This window comes from Thamnophis sirtalis, unplaced genomic scaffold (genome assembly GCF_051295495.1).
Source record: "Thamnophis sirtalis isolate CommonGarterSnake01/CBP01778 unplaced genomic scaffold, rThaSir2_p1.2 scaffold_3, whole genome shotgun sequence".
Classification (NCBI taxonomy): Eukaryota; Metazoa; Chordata; class Lepidosauria; order Squamata; family Natricidae; genus Thamnophis; species Thamnophis sirtalis.
The window spans coordinates 103,627,167-103,652,625 of record NW_028261383.1 but is presented as its reverse complement, the minus strand read 5'-3'; the positions used below and the strand labels follow the sequence as shown (position 1 = coordinate 103,652,625).

The following is a 25,459-nucleotide window of genomic DNA, read 5'->3' as shown; positions in this document are numbered from 1 at the left end:
CTCGTAAGATAGAAGGAAACAAAATTATAAAGTTCATTCAATAGCTCATTCATTAGCGGGGCTTTGCTGATTTTTATTATTCCTACTCCCAGCTTCTCTAATATTTCAGCAGAGAATGTTGACACAAGTTTTAAGGAGATAAGAGCTTTCAAAACAGGGCAGTGGCTTTTTCCTTACAGGGCAGAAAGTGCATCCAGTTCCTGCTCTATCTCATTCAGATTGGATTGTACTCTGGTCCAAAAAGAACCCTAGTTGACTTGGTTATTTTTAATTCAGGGAGATGGTTTTTCAAAAGAAAGTTGGATTTATCCAGCCCATTGAAGTGTCAGGTGGACTGGGGCCAGGAGAGTACTTAACATTCTGAGGAAGGGAGGATCTGAACAGTTTCATCCCAAGCCAGGAGCAGGGAGTGCTTTAACTAATATATGCAGTAAAGGAAAGATGTGAAAATACTAAAAACAATAAAAAAAAAAATCATCCAGTAATATAAGGAGGAACAAAGACTTTTAATACTAATTTCCTGACAGTACTCAAGCCAAAGAACACTTGCTCTGCCAAAACAGAAAATAAATCAAATCCCAAGTCATTAAACTTTCATCCCTGCAGTTCTGATATAAATTACTTAGTTTATAGGTTTCATTAAATTTCTCCCAGATAAATGCCCCACGAAATCTCCGAAAAAGTACATATCTCCATGTCAGTATGGACAAACTACAAAAAAGCCAAGCCCTCATGCTGCAAATTCTCCTTTATGATATAAAGTTGAGCCTATATGATCAGTCAACCCCTTCCCTAGATATCTTCTATCTATGGCAAATGCTGTTAATTGTTTAACTCCGTGCTTCTGTTTCTTAGCTACCTAAGAAATGGTTACTGTGTGATTAGCTTATGGCACTAACTTAGGTATTAAGTAGGAAGAGAAAGGTTAAACAAGTCTTCCGCAAACATTTTCCTCTACAGGTGTTCTATTTCAGTCCAAATAATTCTGTTGTTGTTGGGAATATATAATGGGATACCACTTAAACATAAAACAACACAGAGAAGGCTGTTTTCACTATGTTATGTTATAAGTATCCTGTAGATATTTTACTGAATACTAATATAATCAAGGCCTTTTGGAGCATTTGTAGGGCTAGTGGCACAATTTGACTTTCCAATCTTCTAGAGAACACTGATTTTTTCTTCAGTGAGGATCAAGAATAGAAAAGGAACAAATAACATCTGTGAGGCCAACTTGTTCCATTCCTACTTTAGAATTCCCATAAATATTTTTTTTAAAAATGTCCCCTCCCCATTATATCTCCTTATTCAATGGCAGAATTTCAGCACTACAATTTTAAGTCACTGGAATCAGTAGAAAGGTGGGATTAAAGTGGCATTTAATTTGCCTCCTTCCATAAATTTGCAAAAACATCAAAACTCAAATAATCCTACCACAGGAAAATGGATTCTTGGGGTGTTGAGAAGCCACAAATTAGGTGCTGCACAGAGAGAGGCTCTTTCTATGTAGATTTCTTTTCTCTGTCCTAAACTTGTTAGATCCACAAGGTAATTATTCTTTTCTTATGGATCATATTGCATTTATCTTCCTAGAACAGGTATTTACCAAAAACATCAATAACCATATTCAAGCTTGATAAATCTTCATCATTTATTAAACTGATTCCTACAGCATATAGCTAACCACATGATATGTGGTTAATCACACTGACATTTCTACTTTTACATCTATCAGGCTGGTATTTTGCAATCTGCCATTCTCCAAGCATATTGTGGTTGGTACTCCTGGAGAGGGCAGAGGTGTCACTAGAGAAAACTGAGTTGAAAGGAGTGGAAGAGAAGGCAAATTCTACCTTTCCCAGAGATTCCCTGAGTTTATGAGCTCATGCTTGAGAACAAAAGCAGGAAAGGCTGAGTGGGGTAAACAAATATCTGTCCTGCCAAACAGTTCTATATCGGGTGGGGAAGGTCTTCTTTGGTGGGTGGAGAACAGCTAGTGTTGCAATCAGGCAGGCATGATAAGAGGGTTCGAAGGAAAGCCTTTCCCCAGGAGGAAGATAAGTCCCTCTTCCTATGAGATTCATTCTCATTTGCTCATCTCCAAAAAGCAGCCACAGCAGGATTACTAAGCGTATCTTGGGCATTATGAATAAACAAGTCAACAAAAAGATACAAGTGTAGAAATATGAGCCACATATAAAGAGGGGTTTGCAGAGGAATACCATCTTTTGTAGTTGTGTGAGATACCTTCAGCCATTCTTCAGCTTGCTCTTTACTTTGCACTGCTAACACTAGGACTTCAGCTCCTGGTAGTGTGAAGCGCAGCTCGTGCTTCTTGCGGCGGCCGTCCTTTGGCACATAGACAACGTGGCTGGTACTCAAAGGCACTTCAAGGTGTGGCTGTCTGTGCTTGGAGCTTTTGTAACACTAACATTAGAAAGAAGGGACAATTGAGATTGCATTCAGCATTTCATGTCTCGCACATTTCACACCTGTTCTCCATGTGGTAAGAACAAACAAAAGAGTATTGTCATGATGTTGACCATTTGGAAATGGCTGAGATTTACATGTCAGAGAAAGAAGAAAAATTCGAAGATTCACACAGCTTAACAAACCAGAACACTCTATTACATGAAGCAAAAGATACATTGAACCTGATGTTCAGTTTGACACATACATGCTGTATGTCTTGAAATATTATATCAATGTATTTTAAATTTCTCAGGTTGTTTTAAAGAAAGTAAGAAATATGCTTCCAGAGGGGGATCAGGAAGCAGCAAAGCATAGTTGGTAGAGCAGCCAGTACACGTCTTGCTCAAATACTTATCTAAATAGGGTCTTTCCAAGTAATATTGGTACAGGAAAATGTTAGATGAAGAAATAATTAACCTATCCCCTACTCTGTGCTTTTCTAGTCCATAATGAACTTGGAAGAATAAATTCCAATCAAAGAATTTTGACTGGATTTTTTTTCATTTTTCATCTTAAAAAGAGATATTTGGTGAGGGAGGGTAAGTACATCTTACAGTCAATGCTACCTATAAACCCCTTACAGCAGTGATGGTAACCTTTTTGTCCTTGTGTGCCAAAAGTGTGTGCTTGTGCATTACAGAGTGTGTGCATGTGCCTACACCCACAATACAATTTGCGCATGAACCCCTTGGTGTGCTCCCGTGCATGTTCACGAGATCCCCGCGCACTCCATTTTGGGCCTAGCAGGCATCCCTGAAGCCTTCTGGGACCAAAAAAGTGGGGACAGGGGAGCAGCCCCCCCCGCACTACCCCCATCCCCCGTGCATGCCTACGCTGTTACAGATGTTATATCTGCCTTCTATGCAGCTTTATTCCTCTCTAACATTCATCTCCATTGTTCAATGATACATTTCCTGCCTCTCTAGGATTTACCTCTATCTGCTCCTGTGAGGCACTTCCTGTTCCTGTTGGATGTATATAGTTATATTCTTGATAGTGTTTTAACTGCATTTTGATTAAACAACACAACCTGCAGAGACCTGAAAAATCAGCTGGCTGTCGGGATAGGTGGTGAACCTCAGCCGGGGCGACAGCTCACATGCTGGCAAAGAGGCCTCCATGTGCCACCTGTGGCATGTGTGCCATAGGTTCGCCATCACGGCCTTACAGGGGAGAATAAAGGTTGTATCAAAAATGTCTAGGTGAATGGACTGGGAGACGTTATAGATTGGTTCAGAGTAAGGTATCATCAATATGCAGATGATATTCAGCTACACATTTCTCCCCTGGTCCCATTGGGAGATGCAGTGGAAATCATGACCTGCTATGTGGAGGCCACCAAGATCTGGACTTGGTCCAAACAAGATGGAATGGCTGGCTGATTCCAAGATTGCTCCAGCAATGTCTTTGATGTTACTGTGCTTCCCCATAAAGAGAAGGCTCACAAACCTTTGTGTGTGTGTGTGGGGGGGGGGGGAATTGATGGCCCTATTCCTTCAGTGGTTTGAGAAGAACAATCCTGACCATTATATAAGAGCAACAAAGAAGCCATTACCCCATTACATTTGGATGTGGATTCTTCCTAGAATAGGCATCAGTAACCTTCTCAGAAACATATCTGAATAGTAAAGGTCAAGTCTGATAAAGTCCCTGAGTATCATAATAATGTAGTATTACATAATATTACATTAGATAATCAGGAACAACCTGGAGTGGTAAAACCCAATCCTGGCTTTTCTCTTTCCTTTTTAATTGACTGCATCATGCATATCCCTAAAGATTGGGGGCGGGGGTGGGTGGGAGAATGGCAATAATAATTCCAATGTACAAAAAAGTGAGAGAAAGCTGCCACCAAATTAAAAAAACTTAGAAAGTCTGTCCAGTAGAGTCAGCAAATCTGTATGAATGATTAGTGTTTTGGATGGAGTCTATTTTGGCAGAACAATTTGGCTTTCAACCAGGCCATTCTGTTTTACATTCAGCCTTCATGTTGCACCATCTGGCAAAGGAACATATCCCCCAATTGCATTTTATACAGTGTTTCTTATTTTTTGATACCTATTCAACCTGATATCAAGATATCATGTTGAATATGGCATATAATACTCTCAACATCAACTGAACTAATTTTGATATCAAAACTCACATTTAAGATACACTTTGGTGGGGCATCTCACCAAAGACATTTCAACCTTTAGGAGAATTATGTAGAATTGCATCTTGCTTCCATTATTCAATTTACATATTAATTCACTTGTGTTCTCCTTGGCATATATCTTTACATGGATGATATGTTAATTCTCCTGCAAACCCAAGTAGGTTTGCAAAGAACATTCTGTGTTCTTACTCCTATTTTGACAGTCAATCCTTAAAGTTTAATTATAAAAATAATGGTGTTCACTAAAAGATAATAGGCATTAAATTGGTCAGTCAATGGACACAATTTACAATTAGTAATATGCTTTATTAAATCCCTTGGAATAATCTTCCATCTATCAAGGCAAAGTCTAAGTATAATATTCTTCAAATGCTTTGGTGTGCCTAGCATTGGTCTTCATATAGAAGGAAGACTATTTGAAATTAAAGTCAGTGCATGAATTAACCTTTTCAAATTATTGTACAGACTTGTATTTTTTTTCTTGTAGACCTAGCCACATCTGTGTTAGCTGACTCCTTTATTTGAAATGGGGAAAAGGCCTGGAAGAGAAACTGTACCATTATCACCTCTCCTTTAATTAATGACAATGGTGACTAATGACAATAGTGTATGATATAGCCAAGAAGAAGCTCACACAATGAATATATGATACAGAGCATCAAATTGAGCACAGCTTTATTCATACTGGCCTTAAATAACCAAGTTAGAATTTGTTATATATTTTAATCAGAGTATCGTACCAAAATTCTAAACAGATCTGTGATTCTATGCTGCAAACTTTTATGCCTGCAAACTGAGATTTTAGAAAATCCCAGATAATAAAATGCTGCTGTCACTGTACATCAGAAGCCTTTAAAACAATAGCCAGCATGCTTCTTTTCTGTCAATCCTATCAATATCTGCAGCATAAATTTATCATACTTTCATTAGCACAATATCCTTTTATCCTAGAGACTGCCTTTTTCCAATAATTTCTGCCTGTCCCTTTGACTATCTAGTGAGCATCTGCTAAGGGTCCTTACCCACCAGAAAATAGATAGCAGCTTCCCTTTTGGAATAACTTTTTCCTGTAGCAAGAGGACCCACATATTTATGGTATTCTAGAAGCAGGTGAAAATATCACTTTATCAACAGGCCTTTGGGTTTCATTATAACCAGTGGTGCTATCACAAATTAATTTTAGTATGTAATTTGGAAAGGAATTTGTCTTCTTCAAAAAGACATGTCATTACTACAAAAACTGGAATTCTAAAAACCACTGACTCACCAGAAGCTTGTTGTCCTTAACAACTGTCAGCTGCTTGGCCCACTGTCCAAAGCGCTTCTTACGCAACAGGAAAGCACAAATCCGGCAATCCTTCACCAGATTCATGGAAGCTTCCTCTGATGGCCATTGGTGTGTTAACCTCTGGCCTTTCCCATCCTCCTCCTCCTCATCGTAAGATTCATAGGAGCTGCTCATTGCATCAGAGTCATTGTCTATGAGGAAACAGAGAGAATTTAATCTTCCGTACTGTTACTGCTAATCTCATAGAATTAGACTATTTTTATTGAGTCAGATTACAAGTCAATCTACTTTTGTATCATCTGGCTTTGCCCACCAATTTGTAAATAGGTAAACTCAGGTGATAGCCTTTTTCTTAAAATACCTATTGTTTATGAGTTCAACTAGGGTTCATAGTGAAGCAACCTGCAGATATGAATTCTGTCTCAATGTGCAATAATTTTTATTTTTCACAATCTAAACAGGCACATACTTGCTATTGCTTCTCAGTACGCCACAGCACTGAGTTTCATAAAAGTTTGAGTTTTTATCTTGCATTTTCCTCATTCTTTTGGTCAAGATTAGCGGGGGGGGGACCATATAAACTTTCAAGCTAGAGTAAATATACCAGTTCAGATCATTTCCATGATACAAAGTATATTTTACTGTAAAGTATGTTAACCTCTGACCAAAATAATTTTATAGAGTTGAAGAAAAGGCATAAACAAACCGACAGATTTCTACAAGCTATTGGAAATAGCATGAATTGTTGCTGTAATGGCTATAACCTGGTCACTGACTTTAGAACAGATAATAAAAATATTGATAACAATGATTACATATGGTTCCTAAAGCATTTCTGGCCCCAAAATTGCAAGCAACAATTTCTAAACAGAATGAATGAAAATTATATTTGAAAACATTTATATTGGCTGATGCTCAATAGCTCACATCACACTATTGAACAAGTTGCCCAACCTTACCATAAGCTAATAGAAAACTTCCTTATTCGTTATGCAAAAATATTTAATATTCCTCTTTTCTACGGATTTCCTGCCATATTAACTCCAAGAAAGTTCTTAACCATACCATTGAATGTTGCCTAACTTTGATAAAAAAGTGGAAGAGGTGAAAACAAGAATAAATTAAATCCAGATGAAGTTGAGGTGGTGTTGGGCAATGAAAAGGGATTGGGATTCAGCTTGTATGAATTTGGATTGTATGACTCCATGAAAGAGCAAGCATATTGTCTGAAAATGCTTCCTGATCTTATCTCCAGCTCCTCAGGTGATGGCAAAGAGTGTGTTTGTATAGTTTTATTTCATGAATTAACTACAATCATTCAGTTATCTGTGCCTTGATTACATCTCAATATAATTGCAATTACCTCTACATGAGGTTACCCATAAAATATATTGGGAAAGATAGAAAAAATGCTAAATTAGCTAATCTGCTAACTGGTCCGTGCTTATTGTTTTCTGAAAACAAAGCCTTAATGTTTTACCAATGCTGGTTATGTAAGGGTTTGTATCTGGCAGGCAAGATTAAGATGTGATGAAGCCTTTAACCTCACTTAGATTCAGAACTCCTACATCATAAGATATAAATCATGAAAATAAAAGAGAATGGGAAATATAACCCATTAATTTTGCATATATAAGTAGGAGATGCTACCAAAACCCCACTCCCAATTAAATAGAACATATTTCTTGTAAAAATGCCTTATTTCTATTATCAAATATTTTGTTACTTTAATTAGCAGATATAAATCTGAATAATTTTACTTTATAGAAACATAAGAGCAGCACAGAGATCAGAGCATAATTAATTGAAGTAGTAATATAGTCTGTAATGAAAAATTAATACTGATATTCTGAACAAACCATATCTTGCAATATTCCTATCTGTATCATTGTGTACTTTTAAATGAAAATGCATTCAATTTTTTAAAGAATTGTTTAAAGATAAAAATATATGAGAGTACTGTATAAAGTAGAACACAATACACAGAATCAAAGGCCTAATTTATATTACCCATTCCCTTTTTACATCATAGAAAAATTTAAAATGTGAAGATTTTAAAAGAATAAAGCCATATAAGATATGAGATGATAAATTATGAAGATTATAATTTTTATGTAGACAAGGATTAGTGAAGATTTGAAAGAGATTTCGTTTTTGGAGGAACTGATCACTTATAGGTTTAACAGTAATGAGTAAAATATAGTAGCTGGGGGTTAAGCTGAGGAAGAGTCACAGTGGAAGTAATACTCACTGTAAGCATTTGGAAAAAAAATGTTGTTAGTAGCCTTACTGCTCAAAAGACTAGAGAGAAAATAACTGCAAAAGGACTAAGCAAATTAGGTAGCTGGCCAGATATATTCAGCCACTTTCTTTGGTTTACCCTCAATTTTTGCATAGCCCAGGATGCTATCAATTTGTCTAGAATAGACCTCAGATTAGACGCGTAGACATCTCTTCCTAATATTCATGTTCTCTTTGGATGGTGAGTTAGAACAGAATGTTTGGTAGAACTAATGCCTAGCTTGGCACAGTTCTCTAGAAAGTGTTGGTGGGTCAGCAACCATCATCTCTTCTTGAGGTCTCAGATAAGGTTAGGCAATGTATCAGCAGTCCTAGAAAGAGTCAGATTTAGGTGTAGATCAAGATGGAGATGCTGGTATTTAAAACCCATGTGGCAGATAATATATGAAAGGTTCTTTAAGACAAATCAATTATAATCTATTATCTGCCATATTAGAGATCTTCAAAATGCAGCATCCTATGAAATGATTGATTTGATTTTGCTTAAATAGACCATGTTGCCACTCCTGCTATCAACCTGCCTAGACATTTTTTTAAAAAAATCACTTTTAAAACTGCTGCTGCTTTTTGAGGCACCTGGGTTATGCCTTCTTGAGTGCTGCTTTCAAAATACAAACGACTTATTTTTGATAAATATATTTGGCTCCCACACTACCTCTCAGTAGAGGTTTTTAATAGTTTAATATGTGTATGCTAAACCACCTGGATTGCCGTAGGTGGATAGAAAGGAGAACTGTGAATGGAAAAAGAACAAAACAAGAGGTTTATTGACACTATTATGGCACTATTACAGAAATTTGCAAACACAGCAAAAAGCAATGATACTAGATTTTAAATTCTGGAATTGGGAGAAGCATAGCACAGCGATCTTTCTGTTTACCATGCCATAGCTCCCCCATGAAAGGTTTTATTTCTTTTTTCAACACAGGCAAACTTTAAATCAATAAGGCAATGCAGACAAAGGAGAGACAATGACATCCTGATATAATTTAGTGATAAGAGGCTGATTTACTAATAGTGATTAAGAAAAGTGCTAGGTACATAACAAAATCTCCAGGACCGTGAGGAAGAAAGAACTTTAAATAATGAATACATGTTATTAGTAATAGTCAACTTCAAATGAACTTCACGTGTGAGATTTAATCTCTTTAGTGGTGGAAAAAGATCCAATAACACTAAGGATGTATTGGAATAACAGTGGAGAATCTGGGAGAGAAATTCAAGGGTAGAAGGACAAGAAGGAAGGAAATGCAGAAGTGCTGTAGACTTGTTTGTTCCTAAAATCCAAGTTGGCTATGAATAAAACTACAGAAATAAGAAAAGAATTTTCTTCTGAAAGTTACAGTAGCTTAATGGTAACAAAATTAACAACAAAAAAGATAAGACTTGGAGAGCTAACATCGTGACAGCACGATGTGCGATCTTGGTGCTCCGAGATCGCAGTCGAATTTCTGCCATTGGACGGTCCATTCGGACCTAAACCGTCCCGTAGAGACCGTGATTGAGAAGGACACCTCCTGCTGATCTCAGGGATACAGCAAAGTCCCTGAAAGATCCAGGAATAGCCTTTTTTTTCCCGGCGACAGAAATGCAGCTAATGAAGCTGCTGAAGTTGGGACAGCTCTGGAATGGGAAGAAAGCGGAAAGAGAAAGTGTGTCGAATTGGTGAGGAAATTTTATTATTAGAAAAAGGGACTACCCCCCCAAAAAAATAAGTTAAATTAAAATTGAAGACAGAAGACTGTAAGCAGCGAAATTAATCTACATTAAACTTAGTGTGTTATCCTGTTTCTAATTTTTTTTCACGGATGGAACTTTTGCAAAGGCTCTCTATTTTTTAAACTGAATGGATGCTTTCTTCTTTTTTTCACTTTTGCTTACACCTATGGATTAAAATTCTCCTTTTTAAATAATGCTTGATTGGATTGATTGGATTGTTTTTGATCTCCATTTAAGGTTTTTTCTTTCTTTCTTAAGCTTGGAATATAAAGAAGATAATAAGGATTATAAAGAGGGTTGTAACAATAGGAGAAAAAGCAGTTACACTGCCGCTTAGAGGCTGGAGGCTTGATACATCGTTTTTTCTTCTTTCGCTTTGATCACTTGAGATTCAAGGTTCTTTCCGGTTGTTTACTGACAGTGATAGCAGGAAGAGCACAAGTTGTTTATACAGGTGCCTTTTGGGAGTTCTATCACTAGCTATTGGAGGGAAGATAACATTTTGACTTGAAAGATAATAAATTAACCTGTTTGAAGTTTATTAATATAGCCTTGAACCCTATAGTGGCAGTGTCTGAAAGATTGAAAGAATGGCTAAGCAGCAGGAAAAAGGAACTGTAACATTGCAAATGATTATGTTTGAAATTCAAAATCTATTAGTTGTGACAGGGAGAATTGAAAAGAGATTAGAGAATATGGAATACAAAACAGAAAAATTTGATGGAGAAATTGAGGATGTTTATCAAATAAAGAAAGTGAAGAATAGAGTTCAAAAGATGGAATAAAAAATGAGCAAAGAGATAAGAAAACTGTGAATACTGACAACAAAGTGAGCGTGTTTGGTAATGGCAAGAGTGAAATATAGAAAGGGGAGATAGATGGATTGGAACTCTACCCAGGACTTCAAAGCACAGAAGAAGAAAAGAGAGAAAAATTGACGGAGATAAGAGAGAAATCTTGACAGAAGCACTAGCGATAATCAAATATAAGCTGATGGAAACAACAGATGCTGGGTTTCAAGCTTTTATGAGATAGGAAAGGAACAACATGTTGTGAAGAGACGTTTATACAAGATTTATTAAGAAGGTAACTAGAACATTAATGCTACAAATGGCAAGAGATATAAGACCATACTATTACTGGAAAGATACAGGTTGATGCAATGAAAATGTATAAAAAAAACTAAGGTAAATTTAGTTTACTAGTAGTATGTATAAAATGAAGTGACAATAGCTATAGTTAAATAATGATTAATAATGATAACAATATATATAGATATATTAGTTTTATAATATGAAATTTTATATAAACAACACATGGAGATTATGAGAGGAGGTTTAAAAGCTTTAGCTAGAATATGTTATAAAGATGTATTGTGATTGGATGATCTTAGGATGATTTAATAGAATGTTACCATATAATCCTATTCTAGATTTCAAATATTATATATAAAAGGATGTAACTAGAATATTAATGCTACAAATGGCAAGAGATATAAGACTGCACTATTACTGGAAAGATAACAGGTTGATGCAATGAAAATGTATAATAAATAGTAAGCTAAATTTAGTTCACTAGTAGTACGTATAAAATGAAGTGACAATAGCTATAGTTAAATAATGATTAATAATGATAACAATACATATAGATATATTAGTTTGATAATATGAAATTTTATATAAACCACACATGGAGAATATGATAAGAGGTTTAAAAGCCTTATCTAGAATATGTTATAAAGATGTATTGCGATTGGATGATTTTAGGATGATTTAATAGAATGTTATCATATAATCCTATTCTAGATTTTGAATATTATATATAAAAGGATGTAAAAACAATTATAGTCAAATTAAGGTCGAGATATAATAATTGTGATATACATGAATATAGGTGAATTTAAAATATGCGATTTGATATGAAAAGCAGGTGATGACTATGGAAGAGATGCATGGAAGTACTGTAACCAACTGACACACTTTCTACAATTAGTAATGGAAGATGTTTTTTTTTTAAATGTTTGCCTTTGTTCAAAAATAAATAAAAATGTATTAAAAAACAAAAAAGATATCAGAATATAATATTTTCATAAAATTATATTGACTGCCTGAATCTTCTGCAATCAGAATGATTCCCTCCCCCCAACAGCTGTACACAACACATATAATTGCAGTGCTACTTACAAGAGTTTTTCTGCTCCCCATTTATTCTGGTGACAGGATAGTTGCTATCTGCATCCTCATAGTATCCGTCCTCTATTGAATTGGGAGGACTGGAGCTGTCTGTACAGAAAACAGAAGGAATATTTTAAATTGTAAAAATTAAGCAGTGAGAAAGACTTTGCAAGGAGGTGTATGAGCTGCACTGTAAGTCAACTCTGAAGGATACAGAAAAGTTTTTATTGCCAATAAGTCAGGACTAACAATAAGTTGAGACAATTTTTTATTTAATTTTTATGCCACCCATCTCACTGATAAATCCTCTTTCTACTTTTACTTGCCCATCTCTAAAGGGATATTCTAAAGCAGGGGTGTCAAACTCAAGGCCCAGGGCTGCTTACATCTGGGCTGCCCTGGAAAGAGTGAAGGACTGACCCGCAGTGTCTCTGCCAGCGAAAATGGAGCTCGGGACGACATGGCTCTTTTGAGCTCCATTTTTGCTGGCAGAGGGTTGCAGGATGCCATTGCAGCCAAAAACGGAGCTTTTGAGGCTGCTTTCTCTGGGAGAGCGTTCAGGCTATCACAGACACCCCCAACATGAGTGACGTCAACCTGGCCATGCCCACCCTGGCCACACCTCAAGGTCAAACACAACCCTCAATGAAATCGAGTTTGACACCGCTGCTCTAAAGGGAACCACAGCAAAAGAAATATAAAATAGAGCTTATTGGGTGCCAGCCATAATTATCTGTTCCCAACTGCTTTCTGCTTTCTCGCATTATTTCCTTACTGCACCCATTAGTAGAAAGCACATACCCTGCCTTCAAACAACCTCAGTATGCTTTACTGTGGTTGTTTTTCACATTCATTCACAGTTCCCATGGGGCTGAGTCCCAGAGCCAAGCCCCCATTGAAACCTCTCCTTCTTGACTTTAATATAGGAGGGTCTTTCCAGAATCCTTGTAACAGGATCTTAGTCTCTCCTTATGATTCTCATGACACTTATGCCACGAGTCAGCTGCATCAGCAGGAAACCTTATAATGTTCTTGTTTTTGTTGCTAGACCAGTACGTGGCTTCACTAGGGCTCAGTGATTACAAGAACAAGAACAGGTGCTGCACCCTTTTCTCTGCCTTCCCCTAATCTCTCAGACAAGCTACGGGAGAGACAGAGCGACATTGTTCTCAGGCAGGCCCTTTCCTTTCTTGTCACTCAAGATTTACTATACATTTCCAGGCAAGTCTGAGCAAACAACTGCTTGTGACATCTGACCAACTAGAGATGGGGGAGGAAGAGAAAATAACCAGGAAAGGAGCAGGAAAGCCTGCCCCCGGTACCAATTATAACCCTGTCAGCTGCCAGACACCTCTGGGAGGAGCCTTTATTTTCCTAGCTGATAGGAGAGTGCCAAAATGCCAGCTGTTTCCTTCCATAGCTGGCCCTCTTTAAGGCTTACTGTGAGATGTAATGTACTCGGGAGCTTTGCCTGGGCCCAACGGCAGAGCTTCTTCATAATAATCTTCTGGAGGAGGCGTCGTGGGCAATGGTGGAGGCGGCTCCCCAGAAACCTGTGAGAAAAAGAATGCAGCATTCAAATGGGGTTGAATGTTGCAGTGTTATTATCTGTCGCCGAATGTATCTCCCAAATGGAGGAATTTCTGCAGAGAAATTCCTCAGGCTCAGAAGCTCTTGTGTCTATAGCGTCAGTGTCAGTGGTGGGTTTCAAATTTTTTTGGAACCTACTCTGTGGGTGTGGCCTCTTTTGTGGGAGTGGCTTGCCGGCCATGTAACCTGGTGGGAGTGGTTTGCCAGCCATGTGTTCTCTCTCTCTCTCTCTCTTTTTTTTGGTCTTCAATCTCATTATTCCTCCCCATATTTGCATCTGATTGCATATCAGGTCTTTATGTGAAATAAATTTGGCTATAAAAAAGGAATGGATTTTTGTTTCTCTTTGGATAGAATGTTATTATCTAACTTGAACTTTGAAAATAGCTGATGAAATAAGTGTTCTGATGGCTTCTTTCCAAGCTATGTGTCTTGCAGGCATAGAATAAGCAGAATTTTTCAGACATGATGTGATCCTTAGTTCTTTGCTTCTTAGCATTGCTTTCTGTCTCTTTGCTTATCTCAAGAGATCTACAATGTAGCTCCACCCCAGGTATCAAGTACCCAGAGAATTCCACCATGACCCATCTTGTAAGAGCCTGGTAGAAAGAAATAAAAATCTATACAAAATGTGTCCTCTGCAGAGTTCAAACCTGTTTTGCCCACGAGTGGCCTCTTCAGTTTATCAGCTAAGAAAGTCTCAGATATAAAACTTTAAATATGACAGTCAATCACTATACACCAGCCTTCCTCAACTTGATGCACATCAGTTCTGCTAGGATAGAAACAGGGGTTAGGGTTAGTGAACTGCTACTGCTAGTTCGCTCAGGGATGTGCTGAGGGCGCGTGTGCGCTTGATGCATGTGATGCGTGCATGTGCTATGCGCACATGTGTATAAAATGCTTCTGCACATGCACAGAAGCAAAAAAAACCAAGATGGCACCACCTAGGGCACCACCGATAAAACTGGTTTGAGGGCCTGGCCAGCTGAGTTATTACCTATTCGACCGAACCTGTCCGAATCGGTAGGAACCCACCTCTATGGTTCTAATGTTTCTAGAGAGCACCAAATTAGAGAAAATGAAGATGAGCAGCACTGAAGTAGATGATCAGTGTTTGTCCTTAATATAAAACACTCTCATGTGTTATGGAATGAGGAACTGAGAATTGATGGAACTTACACTTTTAGCTGATTGACTCCTTGAAAGCTCCAAGCTGATGCCTTCTTTGCCATCTCCATCATCTTCTTGCATGTCCTGAAGATTGCCCAAGTCACAGTCTGAGAAAAGATTAGAAGCCAGAGACTCAATAGTACAGTAACACGCATATTCATTATTGCATCAGATCTTAAAGTTTGGGCCCACAAAGGTACAGAGCATGAGATTTATGTAGCCTCTTTTTCAGAGTCACTATGGGAGACAGAGAAAGGAAGACACAAAGAGAGAGTCAGCTGTCCTCTTACTGAAGTAAGCAGGTGATCAAGAAGAATGAAAGACCTCTTGGATGAGACTTGGATAGTTATGCTGATCACAATCTATGCTGATTCTGTGGTATGTTAGGACTGGGGGAAATTATAATTTGAAAGTATTAAGTTGGATACAACCTTGACTATGAAATAAAAGATCAGACTAGATAAATGTATTCTTCTTAATTCAAAAGAGCTATTGCTTTTCAGAACTAAAGCAGGGAGGAAATATATTTGCTTCCAAACCTATAGCCAATACTAACAAAATGGTAGTATTTAAATTTATCAAAATCTACAGGTAAATAATCAATATGTGTATGTATGTCAAATCAATCAATTGTTGGAGATGAAGTGAACTGCAGCTCATTACAGCTTATGTTTTTAAATAAAATGTGTTAGTCAGAAAAGGTGCTACTAGACTCCTCCTGATTTTCTGATACCTTGTGGGTTCTCTGTCACTTATAGTACTTCCATTACTCTTCTACTTCAGGTACTGAATGAGATCAAAATAACCACACCTATAGGTGACAATATAATCACATCAATCCACTGTACATACCAAACTTTTCAAACAGTGATTCCACAAAACTAGTGCCATTATGCAGTGCTGTCGTATTCATATACATGTAATTCACATCCTTCCCTGAAAGATAGAAATGATGCAATAAATACACAAAAAGTAACATTCAATGTTTAATAATTGATCTTCCCTCTCACTGTTGCAAGTCATTGCTAGGATGACATTAGCTTCCTTTATGCAGGAAACTAAACTCTTTGGCTTCTCATTGGTCTGCAATGCACACAAAAGACTCCAGAATATACTTAATATTTTCTATTGTACATTTTAAAGCAGCAATTAGTAATAATGAGGTAGCATTTTTCCTGTGAAAATTCATTTGCCATGTGTGATCTTTTAACAGACAAAAACTGGTGAGCATCCATGAAATATAAAGATTTTTTAGAACAGCTTAAACTCCTGTTCTAGTCTATAGGAAAAAAAAATATCCACTATAACAAAACAGGTATTCAGTCCTTGCAGAATTTTGAATTCCCCATCCCTCAAATCTGTACTGTCTTACTAAGTTGTAGATTTGATTCATAGATGTGAATATGCCATCATGAGTTCACAAAGCAGATGAGACCATCCAGATTTGCCTATCACATTAATTTCTGGTCAGTTTGTATCATGATTTCATAAGACAGCAGTAAAATTCACAATATCTGAACAAACAGTGCATTTATATTTCCAGCTATCTGAACAAAAGTTTATCACTTCATCTATCTCTGGTTCCCAAACTTCAGCCAGTCTAATTAAGTAGCAATTTCATGCCAACTTTGAAGAATGTCAGAAGGGGCCATGCCTATCTTCAAGAGGAAAAATTGAAAAATATAAGTCAAGAATGAGGTGATATCACTTTCCTTCAGAGAGGGCCATTTCAGAATTGTTTCAGGTGATCCAAAGTTATGAAGAATATATGTGCTGGGTGTTGCTGCAGGACAGAAGACAGAAATCTCCTGATCAGACAATGTGAACCATTTGCTCTTCCTATGGAAATCTTCTGTCTCAGCAGAAATCAGCAGCAGGAAGTCTAGTGGAAACACACATTTCCACAGGAAAGAAAATAACAATTCCTGGCCAACTAAAGCAAAGTTAAATAATACCACTATTTTCACTACCTGAGGATTCTGCTGTTCTACACATATAGAGTCACATACATACACGAGCATGCCCAAACAAAGTCACATACACACAGAGAGGCAGACACTCCATGGATTCTGACAGATAGCCCATCCCGTCTGGAAAAACTAATATAGGACTAATGATACAAATTCCCAAAAGGTAATTGGCTGACCTGAGAAAGCATGAAATACAATACCAAAAAATAAAAGTAGAAAAATATCCACCCTGAAAGGCTTACAATTTCATTTGTCCTGTACGGGAAACAATCATAAATATGAAGAAACTCTGTGTGTAAGGCTCAGATGGCTCAAAGAATAGAACAGTCAGCTCTTGCCAGCTATTGTTTCATGCCTGTTTATTTCTGCTCCTCAAGGTCAGCTGGAAAGGTCCATTAGCATGGAATGCTCCACCAGAGGGAGTCAGGTACTTGTAACAACAAAGGACCAAGGATCCTGTATTATGAAAACCATAATGGAAACAGATGCAGGAGGGAGTGAGGGAGGGAAGAGATATGAAGAAGTTGCTAGAGATAAGCTGCCTGAGAGAACTGTTTAGCTTTCTGGGATGTAGAACCCCTCCCTGCAATCTCCTATTCATGTAAAGAAAACAAAGATACTGTACACATGTTTCATTTGTGAAACCACAAGACCTAAAGGATGCTTTAGGCATCCTTTGGTTACTATAAGGATTTATCTCTCTCCCTCTCTCTCTCTCTCTCTCTCTCTCTCTCTCTCTCTCTCTCTCTCTCTCTCTCTCTCTCTCTCTCTCTCTCTCTCTCTCTCTCTCTCTCTCAATCAAAACCATTTGGAGCAGGACTAGAGCACTGGAGGACACGCATTTAATCTGTCGCTATGTCTGTAATGTGTTGGTGCTTGCCTCCTTGTTAAATGTTCACAGCAATTACACAGCAGTTGGGTTTAGAGAATGTGATGAGTTGATTGTAAAGGAACAATTCATTTGCCCAGATTAACATCTTTCATGAAAATATAGTTTTATACCTCTCTGGCATAATGGACAGTCCTTGATAACAAAGCCTCAACTTGCCTTTTGCCTCTGGGAAACCATTCCGAGTGGCTTTTAAAAGAGCAAAACAGGACTTGCTGGCCAGGCAACTGATCACTGTCAACTGTCACTGGAGGCAAATGACTGGGAAAATGTTGCAATCATTCCAGTGATTCCCCAATACCTAAACAAAAGACTGACACCTGCCTGGACATGTCAGGAGTCAGAACATGTCACAATCGAGGAAGAAAAGATGCCAAACATATTCTTTATAGTTATGGTTGCACAAAAAGTAGGGAAAAAAAGGAAAACAGCAAGTTAAAACACAGTGATGAAATATGACGAGTATTTCCTAACCTGCAGGAGGCTGTAGCTTTTGCAAGATATCTGAAACAGTGTTTTTCTTCTCCACTGTGGTGGCACTCAGGTATTCATGGTCCAAGAGTTTGAGCAGGATGTTCAGCTCGGGAAGAAGCTGATCCAGTACTGTGGGCAGAAAGGAAGATCTTAGAATTAAGAGTTCAGCCACTTCAGCCAACACTGTAACAGACACAAAAGTTACTTAAAGTAAAAAAGAACGGAGGAATGGGGATGGAAAGGCTGATAAGTTTCATTTGAGTCTGGGTCCTTCCCCACATGATATGCTGGTCAATACTTTATAGTTCAAGAAGAAACTATATGCCAGCACTGGATCTTACATTGCATTTCAGTAACAATCTCTTGAACTACCACTGTTGCATTTTCCTACTTGGCAGATGAACAAATGTTTGAAGAATAGGACAATTTTATTAATGAGGGATGAGGATAGGTATTGAAGCTTCCTTCATTTAAAACATTGGCACTGGGTTCTAGAAAAGGTCTCATAAGCTTATGAGTAGATGGGACATGAAGGAATGAAAGATTCCTTTCATTCAATGGCTCCACCTACTTGGCCTTTCTTGTCATTTTTGCATTTGCTCATTTATAATGTTGCTATAGCTCATGTCCACATTAATCTTCTTCTGTCTTAGATTCATAAAGTCCAAGAGTGGAGAAATCCTTCTGGTATCTTTATAGAAATGTGCTCTCCTCCAGTTCACCTTTAGAGGCTCAGAGTCATTAACTGTTATCAGAACTCGAAATGAAGGGGCAAGAAGGGACATTGAAACAGTAATTCTGTAACAGTATTAATACAGTTTCTTTTCCCACCTACTTCACTCCCCTGTCAATCTGCATCCTTTCATTATCCTGTCCCTTTTAAAAAGGCTCTCCTAAAACTTTTTCCATGGCTCAATATGAAGGAAAGTCCTTGAATGATTAACTGAGAAAGACAGAGTTCACCCTACATGCCTCAGAAAAGTTATGACATTTGATATGCATTGTCGATCAGAAGATCGGCAGTTCAGCGGTTCGAATCCCTAGTGCCACGTAATGGAGTGAGCCATTGTCCCAGCTTCTGCCAACCTAGCAGTTCAAAAGCACACAAAAAATGCAAGTAGAAAAATAGGGATCACTTTGGTGGGAAGGTAACAGCGCTACGTGCGCCTTTGGTGTTTAGTCATGCCGGCCATATGACCACGAAGTGCTGGCTCTTCGGCTTAGAAATGGAGATGAGCACCGCCCCCTAGAGCCAGGAACAACTAGCATGCATGTGCAAGGGAACGTTTACCTTATACTACCCGTGACAGTAGAAATAATGTTTAATAGAGCTATGGAATGCTTCAAATGCAAAGCAGCAAGGGACTGCTTTGGAACAAATGAAGCATTTACAAAACACTTGTTGGCAGCTCTTTAAAGCAGCTGTGCCTTCCACAACTGTAGCACAATCCCAGACAAACTTGCTTTAAGGAGTTACCAACAAGTGTTTATATTTATCCATGCATGCTCTGAAGCATTTTTTTTCTTTTTTAATCTGAACATGGCACAGCCCTAATACGTAGTATAAGAACAAGTAACCATTGAGACACTTATCCTTCATGAATTTATCTAATTCTTCTTAATATGCTGCTTTTGTTCAGGGGTTCTAATGAAGGATTTTTGGAGCACAACTGCAGCTGTGGCTATTTATGCTCTATCCTGATATTGTAGAAGAATGGAAATATCCTCTAAAGCAGGGGTGTCAAACTCACGTCATCATGGCAGCATCATGTGATATATTGGAACTTTTTCTCTCTTTGCTAAACTGGAATAACTTTATCTGGAATAACTAACATTTCAATAAAGCTATCTTGGAAGTCTTGCTTTATACTGTAATCCCTTACTTGCAGCTTAACATTTATTTCCATTATCATCTCATTTAATAACAGAGCTCAATTATATCTCCATAACTGTTTAGAATATATTCTAGTATTTTTCAAGTATACAATATCCACTCTAGGACAATTTAATAAACAGCTGCCTTTTTGTTTGAAAATCTATTGCTACATTATAGACCATCCACTTCTAACTATTTGATTCAGTTATCACTGTTGCTTTAACATTATCTGAATAGCAGCATGGTCCAGATACCTATTATATACAATTTTATGCAGATATTTACAAACTCAATAAAGAAAAGCACACTGTGAATCAACAGAGCTTAACCAGAATAGAAGTGAAGGAAGAAGCAGAGCTGGAAACTGTATGTATGTATGTGTTAAGGTCATTCATTTTATTTCTTCTAAATACGTATGCCAGTCTTGAAAGGCACACAAAGCATGAGACAATTATGTTTCTCTAAGGATATAAATTTGGCCCACTACTGTTAAATTCCCTCTATATGACAGATCTGAGGGTATTTCTAATCCAAGCAAATAGCCTTGTAATTTAGCATGTTAGCATTCAAAATTAACATGCTTGTGATAAAGATGTCTCGCATTGTTAAGTGCAATAGATAATTTTGTGCCATAAGGCAATATAAATCTTTGGTTCACGGAAAATAAAGTTCTAATAATATGAAATGAAAAGCTCCAAACTCTCAAACTATGGATATGAGCAATAGAGAAACAGTTTGCACGGAACGCCCTGGAATATACCACAATTGCCTTGAGAAAGAAATCCTCTTTTCACATCCAGAGTTCATGATGTTAAACCAACATTTTGGGGGAAGTACAAGTATTGTAATCATTTAGTGAGTAGTGGGTGATTTTATTACTTATTTTTGCCATGATTGTTAAGCAAATCTGTATTTCTCCATTTACTTGGGAAAGTTACATATAGCAATCATCTGACTTTGGGACACTGTAACCATTGTAATCATCATAAGAATGCTGGATGCCAAACACCTGAATTTTGATTACATGACCACAGGGACATCAAACGGTTTTAAGTGTGAGTATCGATTGTAAGTCACTTTTTTTCAGAACTGTTATAACAGTTGAGTTAGGCATTTGAAGAAACAATCATTGAATGAATGGTTGTTTGCATGCAACATAATTCCTAGCTCATCTGCTATTTCCAATGGAAGAATCAAATTACATTGTCCTGTCTTAATCTGGATCTGAAATTATAAGACTTTTCTCCAGATAATTAGGCAGAAGTCTGCAGTAATAGACCCAGATCCTATCATCTGTTGCACACAGGTTCCATTTAGGCTTTAGACCAAATACATGAATATCAAGGAATTGTTCCATGTTCTGCATGAGAAGCTGCAACTATAAGAACTTTGTAACTGGACATTGTATAGTTTCTTTCAAGATACTCCAACCAAGTGAGTCAGGTATAAGAATTTGTTTTTAATCTCTTCAACTCATGAATATGAACAAACCACAATTCCATGTAAATCAGATAATTTTAGCTTATGTCACAACCACAAATATCAAGTTTTTGTAAGAACAAATTTTGGCACATTTAGGTAAGATCTCAGCAGTGCTGCCCATGCATTCCAGAATGCTCACTCAGCATTTTATGGGAAACGGTAAGCAGGGTTGTTCAGACACACACTGCACATTCCTATGCAGACATGATAATGTGTTACGTGAGAGGGATGTGAATGTCAGTCCTGTTCATTTCACGTAGATCTTCACTACAGAACCTAAGAACACAATATCCCCCAAATCTGGGGACAGACTGGGGATCCACTCTAGGTCTTAGAAAATATACAAGGTTTCTCCACATAGCATTCCTCAAGTAAAATCATAATGCTTCACAGTTGGGTCTGGAAGCATTTAATTATGTTAACTGGGTAAAGGCTTTGTAATCTCATGACCACACCCACCAAGATGGTACTGGAAAAATTTCATTATTACAATGATTCCTCCCCAATGGCCACTTTGGCAAATGAGCTACCGTTTGGCTCCTATGGACAATCAATGTTGGAATGTGCCTTCTGTGGTACCCAGGCCTTTTGTTTTAGCTGCTGAACAACTCCCTCTTTTTCTTGGAGGACTGATTGGTCAAATTTGGCTGGGTCTGTAGTATGACTGACTAGGGCGCTTTGCCTTGCAAATACTTGGTGAAGTTTTGAGTTAAAACTACTCTTCTCTGCCATGTATTGACCTGTATTAGCAGCAGGTTCACACAATAGCCTGCCCAATCATTGGCCTACTGAAGTATGTTCTGTGGATCCTGCCATTGGGGAATGGCAATACAGTATTTTTGAGGAAAATTTGAAAAGGAAAAAAAAACCACACAGAGAGACACACATGTACACATACAATGTGATGCTTTCCATCTCAACCTCCATATATTTGGTTAAGGCTAGAATGGAAGGGTTTTATTTGCCATGTCATTACACAACGACTACCTAACTCAGCACCTTAGGTCAAACAGTGACTGACCTATCTGGAAAACTTCCAAGCAGAGGTTGAAAGTGTCAACATTCTTCCATGTTGCATCCTTGACATAAAATCCCCTTGCATGCACTACAAAAATGGCAACATGAGATGAAAGTGACCCTAAATATATATCCAAAATCTTCTTTTCATTCAGCCTTATCCCTCTCCCTACCATTGGGATGCAAAGATCCTTGGTCTCCTGTTGCTGGGAACAGATTCGGAACCCAAGTTCACAGCAGATTCAGGATGCCTCTATCATAAATGTTTTCCTGTAGCCTCCGCTGAGGTGCTTTATCTCCCTAGCCTTCTGTTTCCTCCTTCTTCAATACAGCCAAGCAAAATACGAGAGTTTTAGGTTAGGAGGCTACAAAGAAAGCACATTCCAGAAAAGGGATATGGACAGCTCCAAATAAGGGGTGATACCTAGGAAAGACCTATTAGTGATTTCAGGAATGTTGAGTTAGCTGCCTCAGCAAGAAAAAGAGGGGATCCCTAAATCTAAAATTTCTCTTCCCCTTTCCTCTCCTGGCATTGCTATAAGATGGTAATTGACATTAATTAATTAGCATTTAATTAGGTATTTCCATTTAATTATAGAAACCATATTTTAATAAATAACTTAAACAGCAGGTGTACCACCGGTTAATAAAAGGATGGACAAAGGACCATACCAAAGTGTCTTTATGTTAGATGTGTAGTCAAAGAGAGGAAGGAGAGGGGGAAATACTTCATACCTGACCTCATCAAGAGCCTCAATGGCGCAGTGGTTAGAGTGCAGTACTACAGGCTACTTCTGCTGCCTGCCGGCTGCCTGCAATTTGACAGACACCTCTTTCTCCTTAGATTCAGTTGCGGTTAATAAACATTTTTGGGACGGATAAGAATAGAAATATATAGTTCTTAAATCTGTGCCTTGTGTGCTCCGGTTAGGTTGCATAGTAAATGATGTGGAAATGACATGATTTAAGATGCATGACACAGGACACTCATTTTCCTGTTCCCATTCATCACCAATAGCTTAGAACTAGCCAGAAGAGAGCTTCTGTTTATACTTGAATGAGTCTCTAGACAGACACAAATCAAGTAATTAAGTAGAAGATTCAATTTACTGATAACCGCAATCAAATAGTACTTAAATGAACTATAGAGTCACAGTATAACAATATAACACTACATATTTTGCAGTCATTGAGTGTTCCACAAGAGGGTAGCATTAGAATATAAAACAGTATGAAAAAGGGTTCTGGATATGTGCATTCTTTCCCTCACTTATGGAATAGTAGAGAAGATAGAGAAAGAAAGAAAAATCAAGATTAAAATGTAGCATGGAAAATTTTAATATAAGATTGTTGTTAACGAAGTATTAACCACATACATGTCTATAATCAATTACTGTCTGGCTTTTAGTAAATTGTTTTTGTATTGCATATTTTAGAAAACTAGAATCCTGTTGCTTTAGTGAGAAAAACATTCAGAGGTGGGCAATCGCCATCCACTGATAAGACTGACTAATTTATGCATTGAAAGACATGTGTGTAAAACATTATTTGGGACAGCATACGCTAAGAGAATGTAGTTATTTCTTGGGTTATTTGAGCTAACCCTTTTAAGCATCAAGAGATGTGGGAATGGGTAGTCCCCAGGTGACATTGGATTTCGTATCAATCATCTTTGATTCTCTGACCATGATTATCTGGGGTAGCTAGGAGAACCCAACAACATCCAAAAGACCATGGGATCAGAAAGATTCAGGAAGGATATAGTGCAATCTTCTCCTACATGTTGCCTTCAAATGTGTTCAGACTGTGATACCGCCCATCCCAAATCAAACAGATTTGTAACCATCAGATTAAAATAAACTAATAAACTGGCTTCTTGATCATCCAATGAGGATATTTCTTTAGAACACTAACACTTAAGATGGATGGGCAACAATTAATGAGATGCAAAAGGAAAAGACAAACATTACTTATTGTCAAGACAACAGCCAATAAAAGTTGGAGCATATCTACTGATTGCAAATGGGGTCTGAACTATTGAACTATTGAAAAGGAAACCACATCAACATATGGACAGGGGCATTAGGAATATGAGCTGAGACACCTGTTCCTGGCTGGTTAAAGCAGCCTAAGGAGTTTTACTGGTGGTTAATTCTTCCTTGAGTTAGGGGATTGATACTTCACATCTTAAGAAGGTCTTGGTTCATCACACGTCTCAAGAAGCCATCACTGAGCACCACTATATAGGACAATTTATGACTTGTATCTAACCTCCCCTTGTTGGGGAAGATGATTTAAAAGGTTGTTGCGCAGCAGCTTCAGAGGGTGTTGGAAGAAGCAAATTATCTGGATCCCTCTCAGTTATGATTGGGATCTGAGACAGAAATAGTATCATGCTTTGGGATGGTCTCTGATGAAGGTGGGATGGAGATTATGCATCATCCTTGCCCTATTCGACCTCTCTGTGGCTTTTGATACTATCAACCATGGTATCCTTCTTGACTGGCTCAGAGATCTGGGGGTAGGCTGCACCAACTGTACTGGTTTCCCTCCTTTCTCCAAAGCCGATTCCAATCAGTAGTGGTTGTGAAGGGGAAACCTCACACTTGATCACTATTATGTAGGGTGCTACAGAGTGCAGCGTTTTCCCCTTTCCTAGTTAACTTCTATATGGCACTCTTCTGTGAGTTCATCTGTTGCTGTGGCATAAGGTATAAGCAGTATGCTGTGGATACCAATTATATATCTCTGCCCCTTGCAAATTAAACAATGCTGTGAACATTTTATCCAGGTGCCCAGAGGTTGTGAGGGTCTACATGGGAAATAACAGGTGTCAGCTTACTCTGGCAAGATTGAGTGGCATTTTGGTTTGGGGC

The 25,459-nt window shown here is 37.9% G+C and overlaps 1 protein-coding gene across 1 annotated transcript in view; it reads right to left on the bottom strand.

Moving 5' to 3' along the window:
- The window catches only part of AFAP1L1 (actin filament associated protein 1 like 1), a 78,633-nt gene that overhangs the window by 16,545 nt on the left and 36,629 nt on the right, over window positions 1–25,459 (bottom strand). Inside the window, exons 2-8 of the mRNA XM_087709635.1 lie at window positions 18,209–18,337; window positions 15,728–15,811; window positions 14,885–14,982; window positions 13,554–13,665; window positions 12,122–12,220; window positions 5,898–6,109; window positions 2,248–2,427 (exon numbers count right to left, since the gene is read on the bottom strand). Coding sequence (XP_087565761.1) covers window positions 2,248–2,427; window positions 5,898–6,109; window positions 12,122–12,220; window positions 13,554–13,665; window positions 14,885–14,982; window positions 15,728–15,811; window positions 18,209–18,337 — 914 coding nt within the window. The remainder of the gene's footprint in view (window positions 1–2,247; window positions 2,428–5,897; window positions 6,110–12,121; window positions 12,221–13,553; window positions 13,666–14,884; window positions 14,983–15,727; window positions 15,812–18,208; window positions 18,338–25,459) is intronic.